This window comes from Myodes glareolus, chromosome 20 (assembly GCF_982192425.1).
Source record: "Myodes glareolus chromosome 20, mMyoGla1.1, whole genome shotgun sequence".
NCBI classification, from domain to species: Eukaryota; Metazoa; Chordata; class Mammalia; order Rodentia; family Cricetidae; genus Myodes; species Myodes glareolus.
This window is the reverse complement of record NC_142045.1, coordinates 23,670,456-23,685,257: the sequence shown is the minus strand read 5'-3', so window position 1 is coordinate 23,685,257 and position 14,802 is coordinate 23,670,456. Positions and strand designations below refer to the sequence as shown.

Sequence of the window (14,802 nt, the reverse complement as noted above, 5' to 3'; positions counted from 1 at the left end):
GAACAGTTACCCATTTTCTGAATCAGACATGTTCTCAGAATATTTAGTTATGTCACCCACAAACTCATGAGTATGACTCATATTGGTCATTCTCTCTTTGCTAGCAAGAGAACATTCCAGAAGGGACAGGGAGGGGGTCAGAAGTCTCCCTTTGGGAACAGAAAGAGTGACTGTCATTCTTCTTTTCCCTTCTCTGCCTTCAAGTACAGCTAAGAAATATGAATAGACCGGGTTGGAGAGATTGTTCAGTGGTTAGAGCACTCGTTGTTCTGACAGAGGTCCTGGGTTCACTTTCCAGCGCCCCCATGGCGACTTGCAACTATCCGTGAGCCCAGTTCCAAGGGCTTTAGAGTACACTCTTTGGGTCTCTGTGGGTGCCAGACTTGTTTGCAGTATGTATACATATGTACACGGAAAACATTTAAAGGCATAATGCAAACATAATAGTTCTGAAGATAAATAGACAGATGCTGGCAAGATGCAAAATAGTACTGGTAGAGGTAAGAAGTAAATGACTCCCAAGTGCGCTTTCCTTAAAACACATACACTCTCATGCACAATTAGTTGTTTAAACGTCTAGCAAATTGCTGCACGCTGGGAGTGGACACCTGTAGGTTGGTCGTGAGTTACTGGCTTTTCTGTTTTGTTTTGTTTGTTTGTTTTTTTTAAGTTTACACCTGGAAAATATAAAAGTTGAGCATACTGACTGAGCACTATAAAATGTGCACATTATGGTCTGTGTAAATCAACTTAAATATCTCTTATCTCACACACACTTACCAGGTCTTTATGATGTGGTCTATCTGGTTTTGAACAAGTTTTGATCAGTGTAAGGAGTGTTCTTCGCATCTGAGCTTTGTGCAATATTGGTTAGATCTGTGGGCTGACAAATGGTTCTCACCCAGACCCAGTCAGTGACCAGTAAGTAGTTCAGCAGGGCGGAGTTGTGCCCCATTAGCCCCCTTTCCATCCACAATTTGTGACAGGGTGAGCCTTGTGCAAGCCCAGTGAAAGCAACCACAGCTGCCGTGAGTACATGATTATAATGGCTGAGTCATGTCTAGGAGATGCCATTTTTGTCGCTCTTCCCCTTCCCTACCATCCGGTTCTTACGCTCTTACTATCGCTTCTACCTCAGTATTCTCTGAACTTTACAAATATCCCATTTTGGGCTGTGCACTCAACTGTCCTTTACCCAAGCAGCAAAACATCTCTGTATTCATGAATGTTTGCTTGTAAAGAGAAGCTTCTCTGAGGAAGGCTGAGCGTAGCATTTGTCCATGAGAATAAACATGTGCGTTTAGGAAGCAGTTTGACTCAGGTCAGTTTAGTTAAACAACAGTAGTATGTTGCCTCTTATGGTGTATGTTTTCCCCAGTGACAGGTTTTTGATTGAACTCATAGTATGAACCTTGATTTTCCTCTCGTGGAACAGGCCCGCATCTGACCATAGAGATTTGGTTGCCCCTATGATGGTTGTGTCATTAGAGTAGCAGTGGGCACTTATTGCCGAGTGGTTGGTGTTATAGTTCATAGGGTTCAAAGTTGATGTCCTTTCTCTCCCAGGAGTTTATAGAGCACTCTCTAGCATCCTGGAAGCTAGCCATCAGGGATGCAGATTTCTGCTCAGTTCTGACATTAATTCTCTATATTTTGCAATCAAGATAAGTGGTATCTTCAGCAATAGCATCTTATCGTTTAGTTCCGGTGGGTAACCAGGAAGAATGGCAAGAACCTGCATTATGTGGGGGACCCTTGTGACAACTCAGAGGGATTCTCCATGTGATACTGTGATACCTATTTCATAACCATGGCTTCTAGGAGCAGAATTATCTAGCTAGGAAGGGCATCTCCTTTCCAACTCTTACTTATTTTAACTTACACTTTTAATGGACTTATAAACATGTTAGTTTCCATATTACTGTTTCACACACTATTTCTTTCGGCTGCCCTCCCTCATGCTCTCATGCTCCCCCACCCCTCCAGTGCTTAAGCCTGTTCTCCCCTTAAGATGTGCTACTCCCCCCGGCCCCTTCCTAGTTTCTCAGCATCTATAAGCATTGCTGCTGGAGCATCTCCTCCCCCACAGTTCCTCCTGATCTTCAACCTTTGTTTCTAAAAACCTTGCTGACCATTTTGTAGAATGTATGTCTAGTGGTGTCTATAGCTTTGGATCTGTTTGGTTGTCACAAACCTTAAGTTCATACAGCTAATCAGACAAGAGTTTGAAAACTATAAAGAGCTACTCTTCAAGAAAAGACAAGGGAAGAAAGTTTTACTGTCAGATCTTTTCCCTCGAGACCGTGGGAGATGGAGAGTCCCCTTTGTCTGCCTTCATTACAATGAAGCACAGGCAGCTGCAGCTCCCAAAGGCAACAGACTGTAGGTAGCAAGTGGTGACCTTGGCTTCCTGCGTTTGCAGTGGTGATGTCCTTCAGGTCCAGCGTATGGAGGAATGAGACATCTAGTGTGTGTTCAGTGAGGGGTACACGCTTTCTTCAGCTCGTCCCTGTAACTGTAGAACAGAATCGTCAAAAACCACAATCAGAGATCCTCCTTTGCATGTCTCTCACAGAGAAAGTGGGAGTCTAACTAGTGTGGCTGATGCTGTCAGCCGTCCAGACCACCCGGTGCTGAGCCACTGACAAAGAGGCATTGTTTGCAGCGAGCCTTGCACTCTTCCTGCTTCACTTAATGATTTAATTACAACAGGAAGTAAAGGATGGAATAAGACTGTAAATGTATCTCGGAGCCAATCTTCCTTCCTTTAGGAAAATCACAATATAAAGTAGAGTCTATAATGGAAAAATGTATTTTGGGCTACAGTATTTCTTTCCCTCCTTGAATCTATATTCTAGGCCAAAATATGACCTTTTGCAAGAATATAATGTTTCTCAAACAACCTGTTTCTTTTCTTTTAAGAAAACCATGTTCATGAAAGACACCTCTCATAAACAAATAAGATATTTCAAGTAGAAATGGACAGAAAATTTTTGAGAGATTTTGTTCATTTTTATTTTATGGGCATTGGTGTTTTGCCTGCGTGTTTGTCTGCGCAGGGGTGCCAATTCCTTGGCACTGAAATTACAGTTGTGAGGTGCCATGTGGGTGCTGGGAATTGAACTCAGGTCTTCTAGAAGAGCAGCCAGTGCTCTTAACCACTGAGTCGTCTCTCCAGCTCCATGGGGAGATCACAATGTTATGCACACTTATTGGGTGGGGGACCAGACTACGGAAGCCTTCATTTGATTCTCTGAACAGGTGAAGTGTACACTGAGCCCTAACATTTCAGGTGGAGCATGCTAACAGCGTCACAGCCAGTCTGACTTTTGGGGTGGGTGTGGGTGTGTCTGCGTGTGACAGAATTATAAATTTGAATTACTCTTATTTTCTAAATGATCGCTTCTGTTTTTAAAATGTTGGAAAAATAAGACTGCCCTTTAATACTTGTTTGTTTGTTTTCGAGACAGGGTTTCTCTGTGTTGCTTTGGAGCCTGTCCTGGAACTAGCTCTTGTAGACCAGGCTGGCCTCGAACTCACAGAGATCCGCCTGCCTCTGCCTCTGGAGTGCTGGGATTAAAGGCATGCACCACCACTGCCCGGGTTTACTTTTGAGACAAGGTTCACTATGCAGCCTACACTAGCCTGGAACTTGTGATGCTCTCTCCTCAGCCTGAGTGCTGGGATATCCAGCAGTGTGTGGATGCAGTGTGCTGTCATTTTAGAGCCTTCCTTTCTAATGCTTATCTAGCCTTTAGTAGATGCAGTAAGAAACTGGCCTTCTGTGTCCGGTTAAGGGATAGGACAAGGTGCTCAGCTGCTAAGTCCCCTTGAGGAAAGTGCAATGGCATCTTAGAGTGCCAGGCACACAAGGGATGGAAGGACTGGTAAGTCTCTCGCCCTTTAGTGTTTTTTTCTCCTTTAAATCACGAACGTATGTGGTTTAAGGAGAGTCTCTCCCCTGCATATTGCACGCTGTTTGAGGCTTGAATGGGATGCATTCTGTTCTGTCTGCTCCATTGTATTAAGGACCGTGAATAGCCGAGAACCCCACTTTGTCCACTCTGTACCCCGAGCCGAGTGCAGAGCCTGTGCGGGCAGTGAAGCTCGGTTGGAGAGGGTTAGTTGTGCCCTGGAATTTGATACCCCGCAGGTATGAGTTTGCATTAGCCCAGTGTTTCCCACTCGATTACTCCGAGCAAAGGGAAAAGTCTGAACTGCACGGGCGGTAGGCTGCGTATTCCTCTTGTTTCATATTGTCCCTGGAGAGACTAGATGAGAGTGAGCCATGGCTTTTAATAATGGTCCTCCTGTCTTTAGGATTCTGTCTTACAGTGAGTGCTCTGCCCCTGCTTTATAGATAGGTCCTTCCATTTTCCTTGTGGGGCAGCTCCTTGGCAAGGAGCTTAGAAGCCCCAGGGGAAGTGGTGTGGTTTGACAGCTTCTCAGAGGGGGCGGGACTGGCTCAATTGAAACAGTTTCAAGAAGCAGCTCCATTCAGCAAAGGCAACAACAAGTGGCTTGTTCTGTCCTCTAGAGTCTCAGCAAGGGGCCACACTGTCTACAGGATGCCATTAGTATCCAGACAGCATGGCACGGGAGTGAATGATTTCATCTGGGCTGCTCAGCGCCTAGTAGCAGGGGACAGCTGCTGGGTCTTGAGATTGGCCTTGTCTGCAGAGCCCCGAGGAAAAGATTCAGGTCTAAAGTGCTCCAGGAAGGCAGCAGTTTGGGCCGGATAAGACGTGGGGTAAAGGCCTATGCCTTTGGTACAGCAAGGAGACAGAGATATGGAGCTGTGGACATTGCTCTAAGTAAACCAGTCACCTTCTGCTAGACATCAGTTTTCAGTTGGCATTGTCCTTGGGAAATCTAGTTGAGCCTGTGGCATAATAAGGATCTTTTCCCCATCAAATGTCAGAATTCAAAGTATTTATTTGGGAACTGGATTAAAGGAAGCTGTTTATTACTTAGTCCTTACAAAACCAAGGTAAAGCATTTTCCTTTGCACTAGAAAGACAACCTTTTTAGAAGCAGGATGGTACCATCGGCTTCTAATAGCTGTAGGTATGACTGCCTGAAGCCTCATTTCCTTCGTTTTCTGTGTGTGAGTGTGGACCTGCGCATGCCAGTGTATACTGGCCAGAGGACTGTCCCTGGTGGAAATCCACCTTATCGGAGCTAGGGCTTCATTGCCACTGTGTACACCAGAGTGGGTGGCCCCAACCTTCCTGAGGCTCTCCTTTCTCTGCCTCTCATATCCCTGCAGGAGAGCTGGGACTGTAGGGACTTACACTACAGGGTCCAGCTTTTACATGGGTTCTGGGGAATTCAAACCCATGCGTGCCCAGAGCTATACCCTCAGAGCCGTTTTCTCAGCCCCTTGATTCACTCTTTAAAGGAAAATTATTTGAGCATACCCATTTCATCCGAAATGCCTAACCCGTTATTTTTACTTTTAAACATGTATCAATTTATTTATTTTTGTTTTTTTGAGTCAGTCTCAATATATTGCTAAGAGACACCTTTAACTTGTGCAGTTCTCTATATATTTAAGAAAGAGGCCGGATTCCTGCCCTGCCAGAGCTTATGACCTGGTCATAGGAGCAAGCGGCTTGATAAATGATCAAGGTTCAGGGTGTGATTAGTGATTTGATTCTCTTGTAAGCAGTTGTTTTCTGAGCCCCGGTTATGGACTAAGCAGTGCTCTGGAGATAATCCAGTTAACCAGGCCACCCCACTGCCTGCTTTCAGGAGGTTAGAGAGGGCCAGCAATATGCTGAGGCTGGGCCGAGGGCCCCGGGGGACAGACTACCAGATAGGGATAAGGGAACTTACCCGGAAGAGGCGAGGTTAGATTTTCAATATCGAGACTATAGAAACAAAAGAAGCCCAAACAGAAATGCACTGTAGAACCTCACTTCCTAATATATGAAATAGAAGATTAATATGCGGGATGAAAATTATAGTGGCATTTCCTTTGGACAGAAGACATTGACTGGTCCTGGTCTGGTAACAGATGGACATGGGTTTGCATAAGCAGAGTTGAGTGTACTTCAAATACTTTTTTTTCTTTTAAATTTTGTGACACTTTTTAAAAAAGATTTATTTTTAATTCCATGTATGTGTCTCTGTGTGGGGATGTACGTGTGAGTGTGGATGTTCGAAGTAACATCCTGTCTTAAGTAGCAGGCTGTCTTAAGCCATCCTGCCTGCATGCTAGGAACTGAACTCGGGCCCTGCACAAGGGCGGGCATCTCTCTGCTCCGTCTCAGCAGCCCCAAGAGGCAGTGTTTTTAGAAGGTAGTGATGCGCAGGCAAGGCTGCTGAGCACAGCGGGAAAGCATGGGTGTGTGCACTGTTGCCGGGTCTCGTGGGCTGCCCTGAATGGTATGGCAGGGGAATTCATGTTGGGGAGTGCAGCTAGGTTGTAGAGACACGTTTAGATGTGAGGTATTGAGAAAATTTAAATTTTTTTTAAGTATTTAGGGATAAAGACATCTGTCCAGAAGGCACATTGGCACAGTAGATTAGTTTAAACTACTTACCTCAGAAAATGCTAGGCCCATCCCACAGATGGCGTTTTGGAATATGAAATAATGGATGCTGAGTACATATATCTGACACATATGTATTTAGTGACTGCTTAAGAGAATGAAAATTGTGTGTGATTTTCACACAATTGTGTGTGAATGAAAACTGTGTAGTGTGATTTAATGAATTGCAGAGCTAATGCTGGTTTCTAAAGACACAAGGGTGACTCTGTAATGGAGCAGCGCTCACTTACCCAAGACTTGGGATGTGGTAGTCATGGTTAACTTTGTTTCGTATGGCTATACCTTAGCATGATATTAAAATAGTTCAGCTGTTTTTCATCCTAATTATCCTCATGAAAACATTTTAAAGCATTTGGGAATAGTTTAAACATGTCGGGATTTGTATTTCCGTAAAGCTCACACTGACCAAAGGTGCCTGTGTTAGAGATAGCCGTAACTATGTCAGATTCCCTGTCCTGTTTACCAGAATGACTGCGTGTGTGGGAGGGGAAGGATCCTGCTTCACAGGCTCACGTACAGGTGAAATTAATCTTTGAACTGTTAAACTTCAGACCAGGCGTGTGCTGAATACCTGTGCTTTCATGTGCTGGCGGGATTAGTTAGTTCTTCATTAAATGTCCAACTGCCCTATGAAAAGTTCCATTTAGCCAATAGCGAGCCAGATTTATGTTTGCTTGCTCCTGCCTTTTTAAAACTCACTCCTTCCTGTTTCAAGGGTCAGTCCCCCACCCTCCGGGATCCTTTGTGTTTTGGAAATGAATTTACACTGGCTATCTGGGATATACTACTTCTGGTGTCTAAGGGACGATGAATTGCACCTGCTCTCTGTGTTTAGGAGTGAGCGAGCCCGCTGGATCACAGCCCTGGGACACAGCAGTGGGAAGCAGCCACCAGATCGAACCAGTAAGTTTCCAGGAGAGGTAGCTGCTCTGGAACACGGAGGGGCTCTGCCCCCTGCTGGCTGGCATGGTTACTACTGACTGGTTACACTACCTTCATCTCTGCCTGCTTTGTAAGGTTCCTCCCAGGAGCATTTGTTAGATAAACATGAAAAAGCGCTCCTTAGCCTTCGTGAGTCTGTTTCTCCATCCGTGAGTCAGAGGCATGGGGTTCACCGTGGGTTATTGTGAGGGCTACGGTAAATTACAGAGGGTGAAACCCTGCTTGAATTGTGCAGTGCTTACACTTAGCTGTTATTAATGGCTTGAATACACACAGAAGAATGTGGTGTATGTTTGATTTCTTCTTCTTCTTCTTCTTCCTCTTCTTCTTCTTCTTCTTCTTCTTCTTCTTCTTCTTCTTCTTCTTCTTCTTCTTCTTCTTCTTCTCCTCCTCCTCCTCCTCCTCCTCCTCCTCCTCCTCCTCTTCCTCCTCATCCTCATCATCATCATCATTATTATTATTAAAAAGACTTGCTCTGTAGCTTTACCTGGCCTGCTTTCACACTAGCCTAGACTGGCTTTGAACTCAAGCTTTTGCCTCAGCTTCCCAAATGCTGGAATTGCAGGGTGTGAGGACCATGTCTAGTTACAAGTTTTTGGTCTAAAGAAAATTACATTTCTTTTTTTTTTACTGTAAATGACTATGTTGAGAAAATGTATTCCATTCTTCTGGTGCCTTCTCATTGTTTTTTTTTTAATTTCATATATTTACTTTATGCATATGAGTCAACATATACCTTTATTCCAGAAGAGGGCATCAGATCCCACTGTAGATGGTTGTGAGCCATCATGTGGATGCTGGGAATAGAACTCAGAACCTCTGAAAGAGCAGTCAATGTTCTTAACCACTGAGCCATCTCTCCAGCCATGTTCTCTCATTCTTATTCTTTCATTGTGATGCTCTGCCTCAGTTGGAGGACTGAAGAATGGGGTTTGCAAAGGTGGTTTCTGGGGGCAATGATCACAGCTTTTAAGAGTCAAAGCCAAAGTAGTTGGTGCAACATTAAATTATATTTAAAAAAAATAATGAAGCCATACCAGTCAGTTCTGCTGAAGTTATGTTTTTGCAAATCAGCATTTTGGGGGTACTTCAAATTAGTCTGGCAACCTTTTGGTTGGAGCCCTCATTTTTCTAAGTTTTTTCACAGCCTTTATGCCTAGTTGCTGGTAGGATGAGAACACTGTGGCTAGAGAGCCGGCCCCGTAGGAGCCCAGCTCAGTCTGCCAGTGCCAGCCCTGGAATCACAGAGCTGAGTGAGTGAATGCACGCGGCTGCTTTGTACGAGTTTTGTTCCTCAGCCTCCGCAAGCTCAGTGTGTTCCGTTTCCTCCACAGCACTAACTCAGGTGGAAATCATTAGATCTTTTACTGCCAAACAGCCGGATGAGCTCTCCCTTCAGGTGGCCGATGTGGTTCTCATTTATCAGCGTGTTGGTGATGGTGAGTAGGGTTCTACTCATAGGGACGGAGTAGACGGGCACTCACGGGGCCTCAGGGTCACAGAATTTAATTTTGTCGTCAGTACTTGTATTCCGGTTCCTGACTTCAGCTCCTCTGTCCAATCCTTAATCCCTGTTCCTGACAATCCATGCCCCAAACCACAAGCTTCTCAGAGCCCTGATGAGTGCTTAGAAGTAATCCTTGAAAACCCTTTCCTTGCCCCGTCTCGGGCGTCTTCTGTTTTCTCTGTTTGTGTTTGAAGCATGAGGGAGTCACTATGATGTTTCCTTTTCTTCCCAGTCCCGCAGTCCCGTAGTTCTCAACTCCAAAGGCTTTTCTGCCCTGCTCCCTCACTTAAAAAAGAAAGGGTTCCCTTTGGAACCCCAGTCAGTTCACCTCTCTTAGCCTCCTCCCGAGTGTTTTGCTCATGTCCAGTCTTTGGTATATCACTCATTCTCTCTTGAAACCTTGTCCTGTTTCACTGCAACTATTTTGACCTGAACGGGAATCTATTGCACTCAAGTTTCTTCTTGCCTATTATCCATGGTCACCCAGCCCACAGAAGAAAGCCACCTCTGAATGGGCCATCTCTTCTCCAGAGTGAGCTGGCTCAGTAAGATCCCTCCAGGCCTGTCTTGCCTGACGCCACCTGGTTTTCCTTGCAGGCTGGTATGAAGGGGAACGACTTCGAGACGGAGAGAGGGGCTGGTTTCCGATGGAATGTGCAAAGGAGATAACGTGCCAAGCGACAATCGATAAGAATGTGGAGAGGATGGGACGTTTGTTAGGACTGGAAACCAACGTGTAACCTCTCAGATGGCCAACAGAATAGGGGCTAGTTTTCCCCTTATCACTGTCTGCTTAATTAAAAGGATGGAAACACGTGCCTGTAAGCTTGCCACGTTGTTCTGGACTCTCGGAAGAACAGCTGCGAGATACAGTTAGTCCACAAAGCTGTTTTTGCATGATGACACTCCTGAAAACCTCTCTGGGTCCACTGAGCAGTCTGCTTCAGGGATAGCAATAGTCCTTGGTGCCAGCCACGTGCGCTGTTATGTAAGATGCTGTATTTTGACTTCTCTGTTCTTGTTTCACTTAGAGCATTACTCTCCCCCTTAAGTTTCCCCTTTGTATGATCCCGCAGCATCAGCCAGTTTGTCTGGGAGGAGTGTTCATTTTGTAAATACTTTCGGTGTCTTAGCCTGATGCTGTTAATTCCGAAAGGGACTAATAAGAGTTCAGCAGGTGAGCTGTCATGTTCTGTAACCTCTTTCTACGAAAGGGAAATTGACATTTGAACCTTGCTATCATTTTCCTCATTAGCAGGAAAGTGAGGAGTCACCCAGTGAGGATTTGTAAAAATCCACCTCATTCAATATTGGTCTTAGATAACTTTAGCTTAATAAACCTCAGCTCCTAAAATGACCCGGGCTTTACAGTTCCCATATGTGAGGACATCGGAAGACAGGATATTAGGGCCCACCTGCTAAAGAGCTGACCTGAGACTGCTTTTCCTTCAACAGCACAAGGCTCCTGACTGTTCTACTTGTTTTCAAGTCCAGAGTGGCTGGAACACACATTAAGGAAGAGAAAGTTAAGATTAGATACTATTAAGATGCCAACAAGGCACTCACTTGAAATACTTTGACCTTAACAGTTTATTGCACTCAATGCCTGACAGCTGGGTTTGGAGTCTCTCCTAGCTGTGAGTTCCTGTAGGACATTATTCTCCCACTAGTACAAAGAGAGAAGGTAGTAGTAGAGTTCATTAAACAGTAGTGAAGTTTTGAAAGATAGACAGAAAAAAAATATCTTCACTGGTAGCTATAACCCCTCTCTGTTCTGTTCACTAAATAAAATCTAAATATACATTATGGAGGGCTCAGATATTTGTCCTGTGGCCATGTTTCTGTCTAAACAGCACCAAACCATAAGGCTCCAGAAAGTCCATGTGTAGGTGTACTTGGCTCATACCTCGCAACCCAAACCCAGCAGTAAGCCAGAGGAGAGATCCCAGGGGCTTTCTCACCTTTGAGTTGCTTTCCTTTTGCCTCTACATGTATTCCTTGCAAGACATTCCAGGCCCTGAGTTTTTTGAGATGTAAGTATGTGATTGGAGCAATAGAGTGGCCCCCAGGAAAAGATGTCCTAGGAGTATAAAACAGGAAATCTCTCTCGTCAGTAATGTCACAAACTTTTTAGAAGAAATGCTAACAAATTATAGTTTAATCTAATGTTATGTTTTACTTAGGACAGAAGGTGTTGCTTGAAAGAAGAATCATTTTGTATTATTTTTGCTAATACTGATTTGGAGCTATAAAGTAACACTTCGGATCCTGTGAATTAATTTATAAGTGTTAAACAGTGTGGGAATATGCATATCCTAAGTCAAGCGGCTGAACCCTGTTATTAAAGTGTCCTGGTATCGCCGGTATTTAACAGTCACAGTGTTCCATTTCAACTGTGATTGTGTTTAACACAGCGCTTTTTTTTTTAAACTTACTTTTTTTTTTAATGCCGTCTTTGACATGTACAGTGACTTCATGCCTACAAAACAGAAATGTTACTTTTGTTCCAATAAATTGAAACTGCTTGTACACTTTCAACAAAGCTTGTGAATTTATAAAGATTTTATATATATTGGCCCTTCTGTGCTGGAGTGATTTAATTTAGTCGTGAGGTGAAGTTTATGGTTTTGGGGATGTGTGGTTAAATCAAAGCTGTACTGAGATGGTATCTATAGCTGGCCTTACAGAAGACTCACCTTGAGTCTTGGGTGTGTGCTGGCATCAGATAACCTAGGAAACAGGTGCTTTGGAGAATTGGTTCTACTGTCTTTGTGCTTATAAATTTTTATCACCTAGTAAATCATGGTGGAAGAAAAAAAAATCAAAACCCTTCTATGTTAGTTTCCCATTACTGCATAAGAGTGCCACAAAATGAATGATTTGAAGCGATACTCACTCAGCATCTGTGTAGAATCTCCCGTTTAAAAAGAAGTCCTGCGTACATAGGTACTAGGGTCTCGTCTCATAGGCTACAGCTGCCACAGAATCCTTCTATCTTCAAGGCAGCGATAAAATGCTTATTTCTGGGTCTTGGATTTTAACTCTGCCATCTGAAGGAGAAAACTCTTCTTTAAAGGACTCGTGATTAAAAAATAAACAAATAATCCATTCCATTTAAAAAAAAAGGACTCGTGATTAAATTAGGCTCATGGAATAATTTCCCCAATGATTAACTCTAGTTTAACTTATTTTTCTAAGTAGGCAAATAAATGTTCTAGAATTAATTAGTTTTAGTCCTTGGTTAGAACCGTACATTCCCTTGACTGTGCACCACAATACATGATGTAAACAACAGGGAGAAAGACGGATGTTAGCAGAGCCATCTTCCAATCCTGCCTTCGTCACCCACCCTGGAACCTTCCAATGCTTGATACTCCCAGCTTTCTTACAGCTGACATACATCATGCGCTAGCAGATCCCCATGAGAACCTGTCTCTACTACAACCCAGCGGTCTAAGGCATCTAATTCTACTCAAGCTTTCGTTAGATGAAGACATGGGAATACCGTTTCTAATAAGTAGCAGAATGCAACATCCTCTGCTCCATTGCTCTGGGGCATTGGGAAATTGCAGGGAAGCTGAGCCACTTTGATTTGCGGTTTAAGAATGCAGGTCAGCATGTAGTATGTGCTATAACAACTTCTGTGGACTGAGTCTCCAGGGGCTTACTCTGCAGTGGGAATATGAGCCTGAAAGACTCGGAGCTTTGCTCCTTTGACTCTAATACGTTTACATCCCAGCAGAGGGAAACCAAAACCTCCCTGGTGCAAACAAACGCCACCTGAACTCGGTTATTTCTCTGAGCAAGTATTCCTACGAACAAGTGGTTAGAGGTTCAGCAAAGACTCAGAGACACGGCATTGTGACACAAATAACCATCCCCGGGACTCTGGATGCTGAAATAATCAGGCCACACGGTATTCACAAATGCTATTTGTAGAGGTAATGCCACACTTGAAAATGGAAGAGAACTAACAACTACAGAAAGGAAAACAACTAGAGATTATACATCTAACCATCAGATTACAGTTAAATAAGATGCCAGGGAACTGGAAGAGAGGCTAGAAGAAACTACAGGGAATCACACAAGACCGTGGAGATTCTAAGGATTTAAATGGAGTCCTAGGGAAGGGACAGGAAGGGAGCATCGCCAGAGGGGATGAACAAGGTGATCTGAGCAGTCTAGGAAGGGAGCTGCACCAGGAAAGCAGAGTGATCTTGGCTAAAGCGGATCCTCCCAGCTGAGCGCATTTCCTGAAGAGACAGGTAAAGGAAGTCAACACTCCTGGCACCTACATGAATACATACATACTTTTGTTCCGAATGTCAGAGCATTCAGACCTTGTACATTGGCATTAGACCTTTGTGATAAAGGTCTGCTTAAAGATAGTGCTTGCGTTTCAATGAAGATTGAATCAAGTCAAGCGGATAAAATTATTTAAATAGATATCCTCCCAGTGATATGGTCTCAAAACATTAAGTACAAATTAGGGAAATGTAAATCAGCATTTTAACATACACTATACCAACGTATGTTAGTATTTCATTTGAAGAAGGAGCCTTAAAAGCACAAGCTTAATGGCAATATACTAGATGTGTAACGCCCTGCAAAAATGTCAGCATTTGCTTTCAAGAGGACATTTGCATTTGACTCTTAGACCTCAATGTATAAAAGCTTTTGACTTCTTCAGATGTCACAGAAGAAACTTCAGGTGACCTTGGTTTGGGTGATAAAGACATCAAAAGGATAATCCAGGAAAGAAAACTGGGTAAACGGAGCAAACTTCTCTAAAAAATCTTCAGTGATGAAGCGTGCCAAGTTATCACTGATAAAGGAAATGCCTGCTAATGATATTCTGCTGTAATCAGTACCATGTTCAGTCATCATCAGAGCAGCTTCTTCCGGCAACAGATGGGAACAAATAGAGACCCGCGACCAGACATTACAGAGAGTGAGAGACCTTGGGACACTCAGCCCTAAATGGGATGTCTCCACCAAATCCTTTTCTCTCCCACAGTTCAGGGAACCTCAGGGAAGAGAAGGCAGCAAGTGTGTAGAGCCAGAGGGGATAGAGGATCTAAGGAACCCAGGCTCCTCTAAATCAGCATGAGTAAAGCTCTTATGAACTAAGGACTGCAGCAGCGTGCACAGGGGCGGACAGGTCTGCACCAGGTCCTCTGCCTATGTAAACTTCCAGTTGAGTGTTTTGATGCAATTCCCGAGTGTGAACGAGTGGGTCTCTGATTCTTGTACCTTCTCCTGGGCTCTCTCTATTGGTTTGTCTTGCCCAACTTTGTTGTGATAGTTTTTACATTTCATTTTGTTATATTTTTCTTAAAAAAAAAAACAAAACAAAAAAACAAATGAATGCCTGGAAAGATAGCCACTAGGGTAAAGGTTAAAAACTGAACTGTCACACCTGCTGGGACAGGGAAGATGAGTTTTCTCCACTTTGTGTGTTTCAGCAACTTAGTGTATATCAACCACACCAGGACAGGCTGTTCAGTAATTGACCAACGTATAATGGGCTCCACAGGTTTTTGTGTTTGTTGCAGTTTGGTGGGTTTTTTGTTTTGGTATTTCTTTTGGGGAAGGTGTCATTCCGTTATCTTGATTTTGGGGATATTGTTATATTGGTGTTTTGGTTGTTTAGAGAAAGTATTTAAAGTTGGGTTTGAAGGGAGAGCAGATCTAGGTTTTGGGAGGGGAAGAATATGATTTTAATAGAAATATAATTGGGAGTAGTCATCTGAAATGTACAAGGAACTCCTACATTTTAACTCACAGATCAGAAAC

The 14,802-nt window shown here is 43.7% G+C and overlaps 1 protein-coding gene across 2 annotated transcripts in view; it reads left to right on the top strand.

Moving 5' to 3' along the window:
• Positions 1-11,583, top strand: part of Arhgef26 (Rho guanine nucleotide exchange factor 26) — a 111,250-nt gene extending 99,667 nt beyond the window's left edge. The window contains exons 12-14 of one of the 2 annotated variants that reach the window (XM_087899475.1): positions 7,273-7,460; positions 8,834-8,938; positions 9,604-11,583. In XM_087899475.1, the coding sequence (XP_087755601.1) occupies positions 7,273-7,460; positions 8,834-8,938; positions 9,604-9,746 (436 nt within the window). In that variant the 3' untranslated portion in view covers positions 9,747-11,583. The remainder of the gene's footprint in view (positions 1-7,272; positions 7,461-8,833; positions 8,939-9,603) is intronic. The other variant, XM_087899476.1, reaches the window with a different exon arrangement.
• The last annotated feature ends 3,219 nt before the right edge of the window (positions 11,584-14,802 follow it).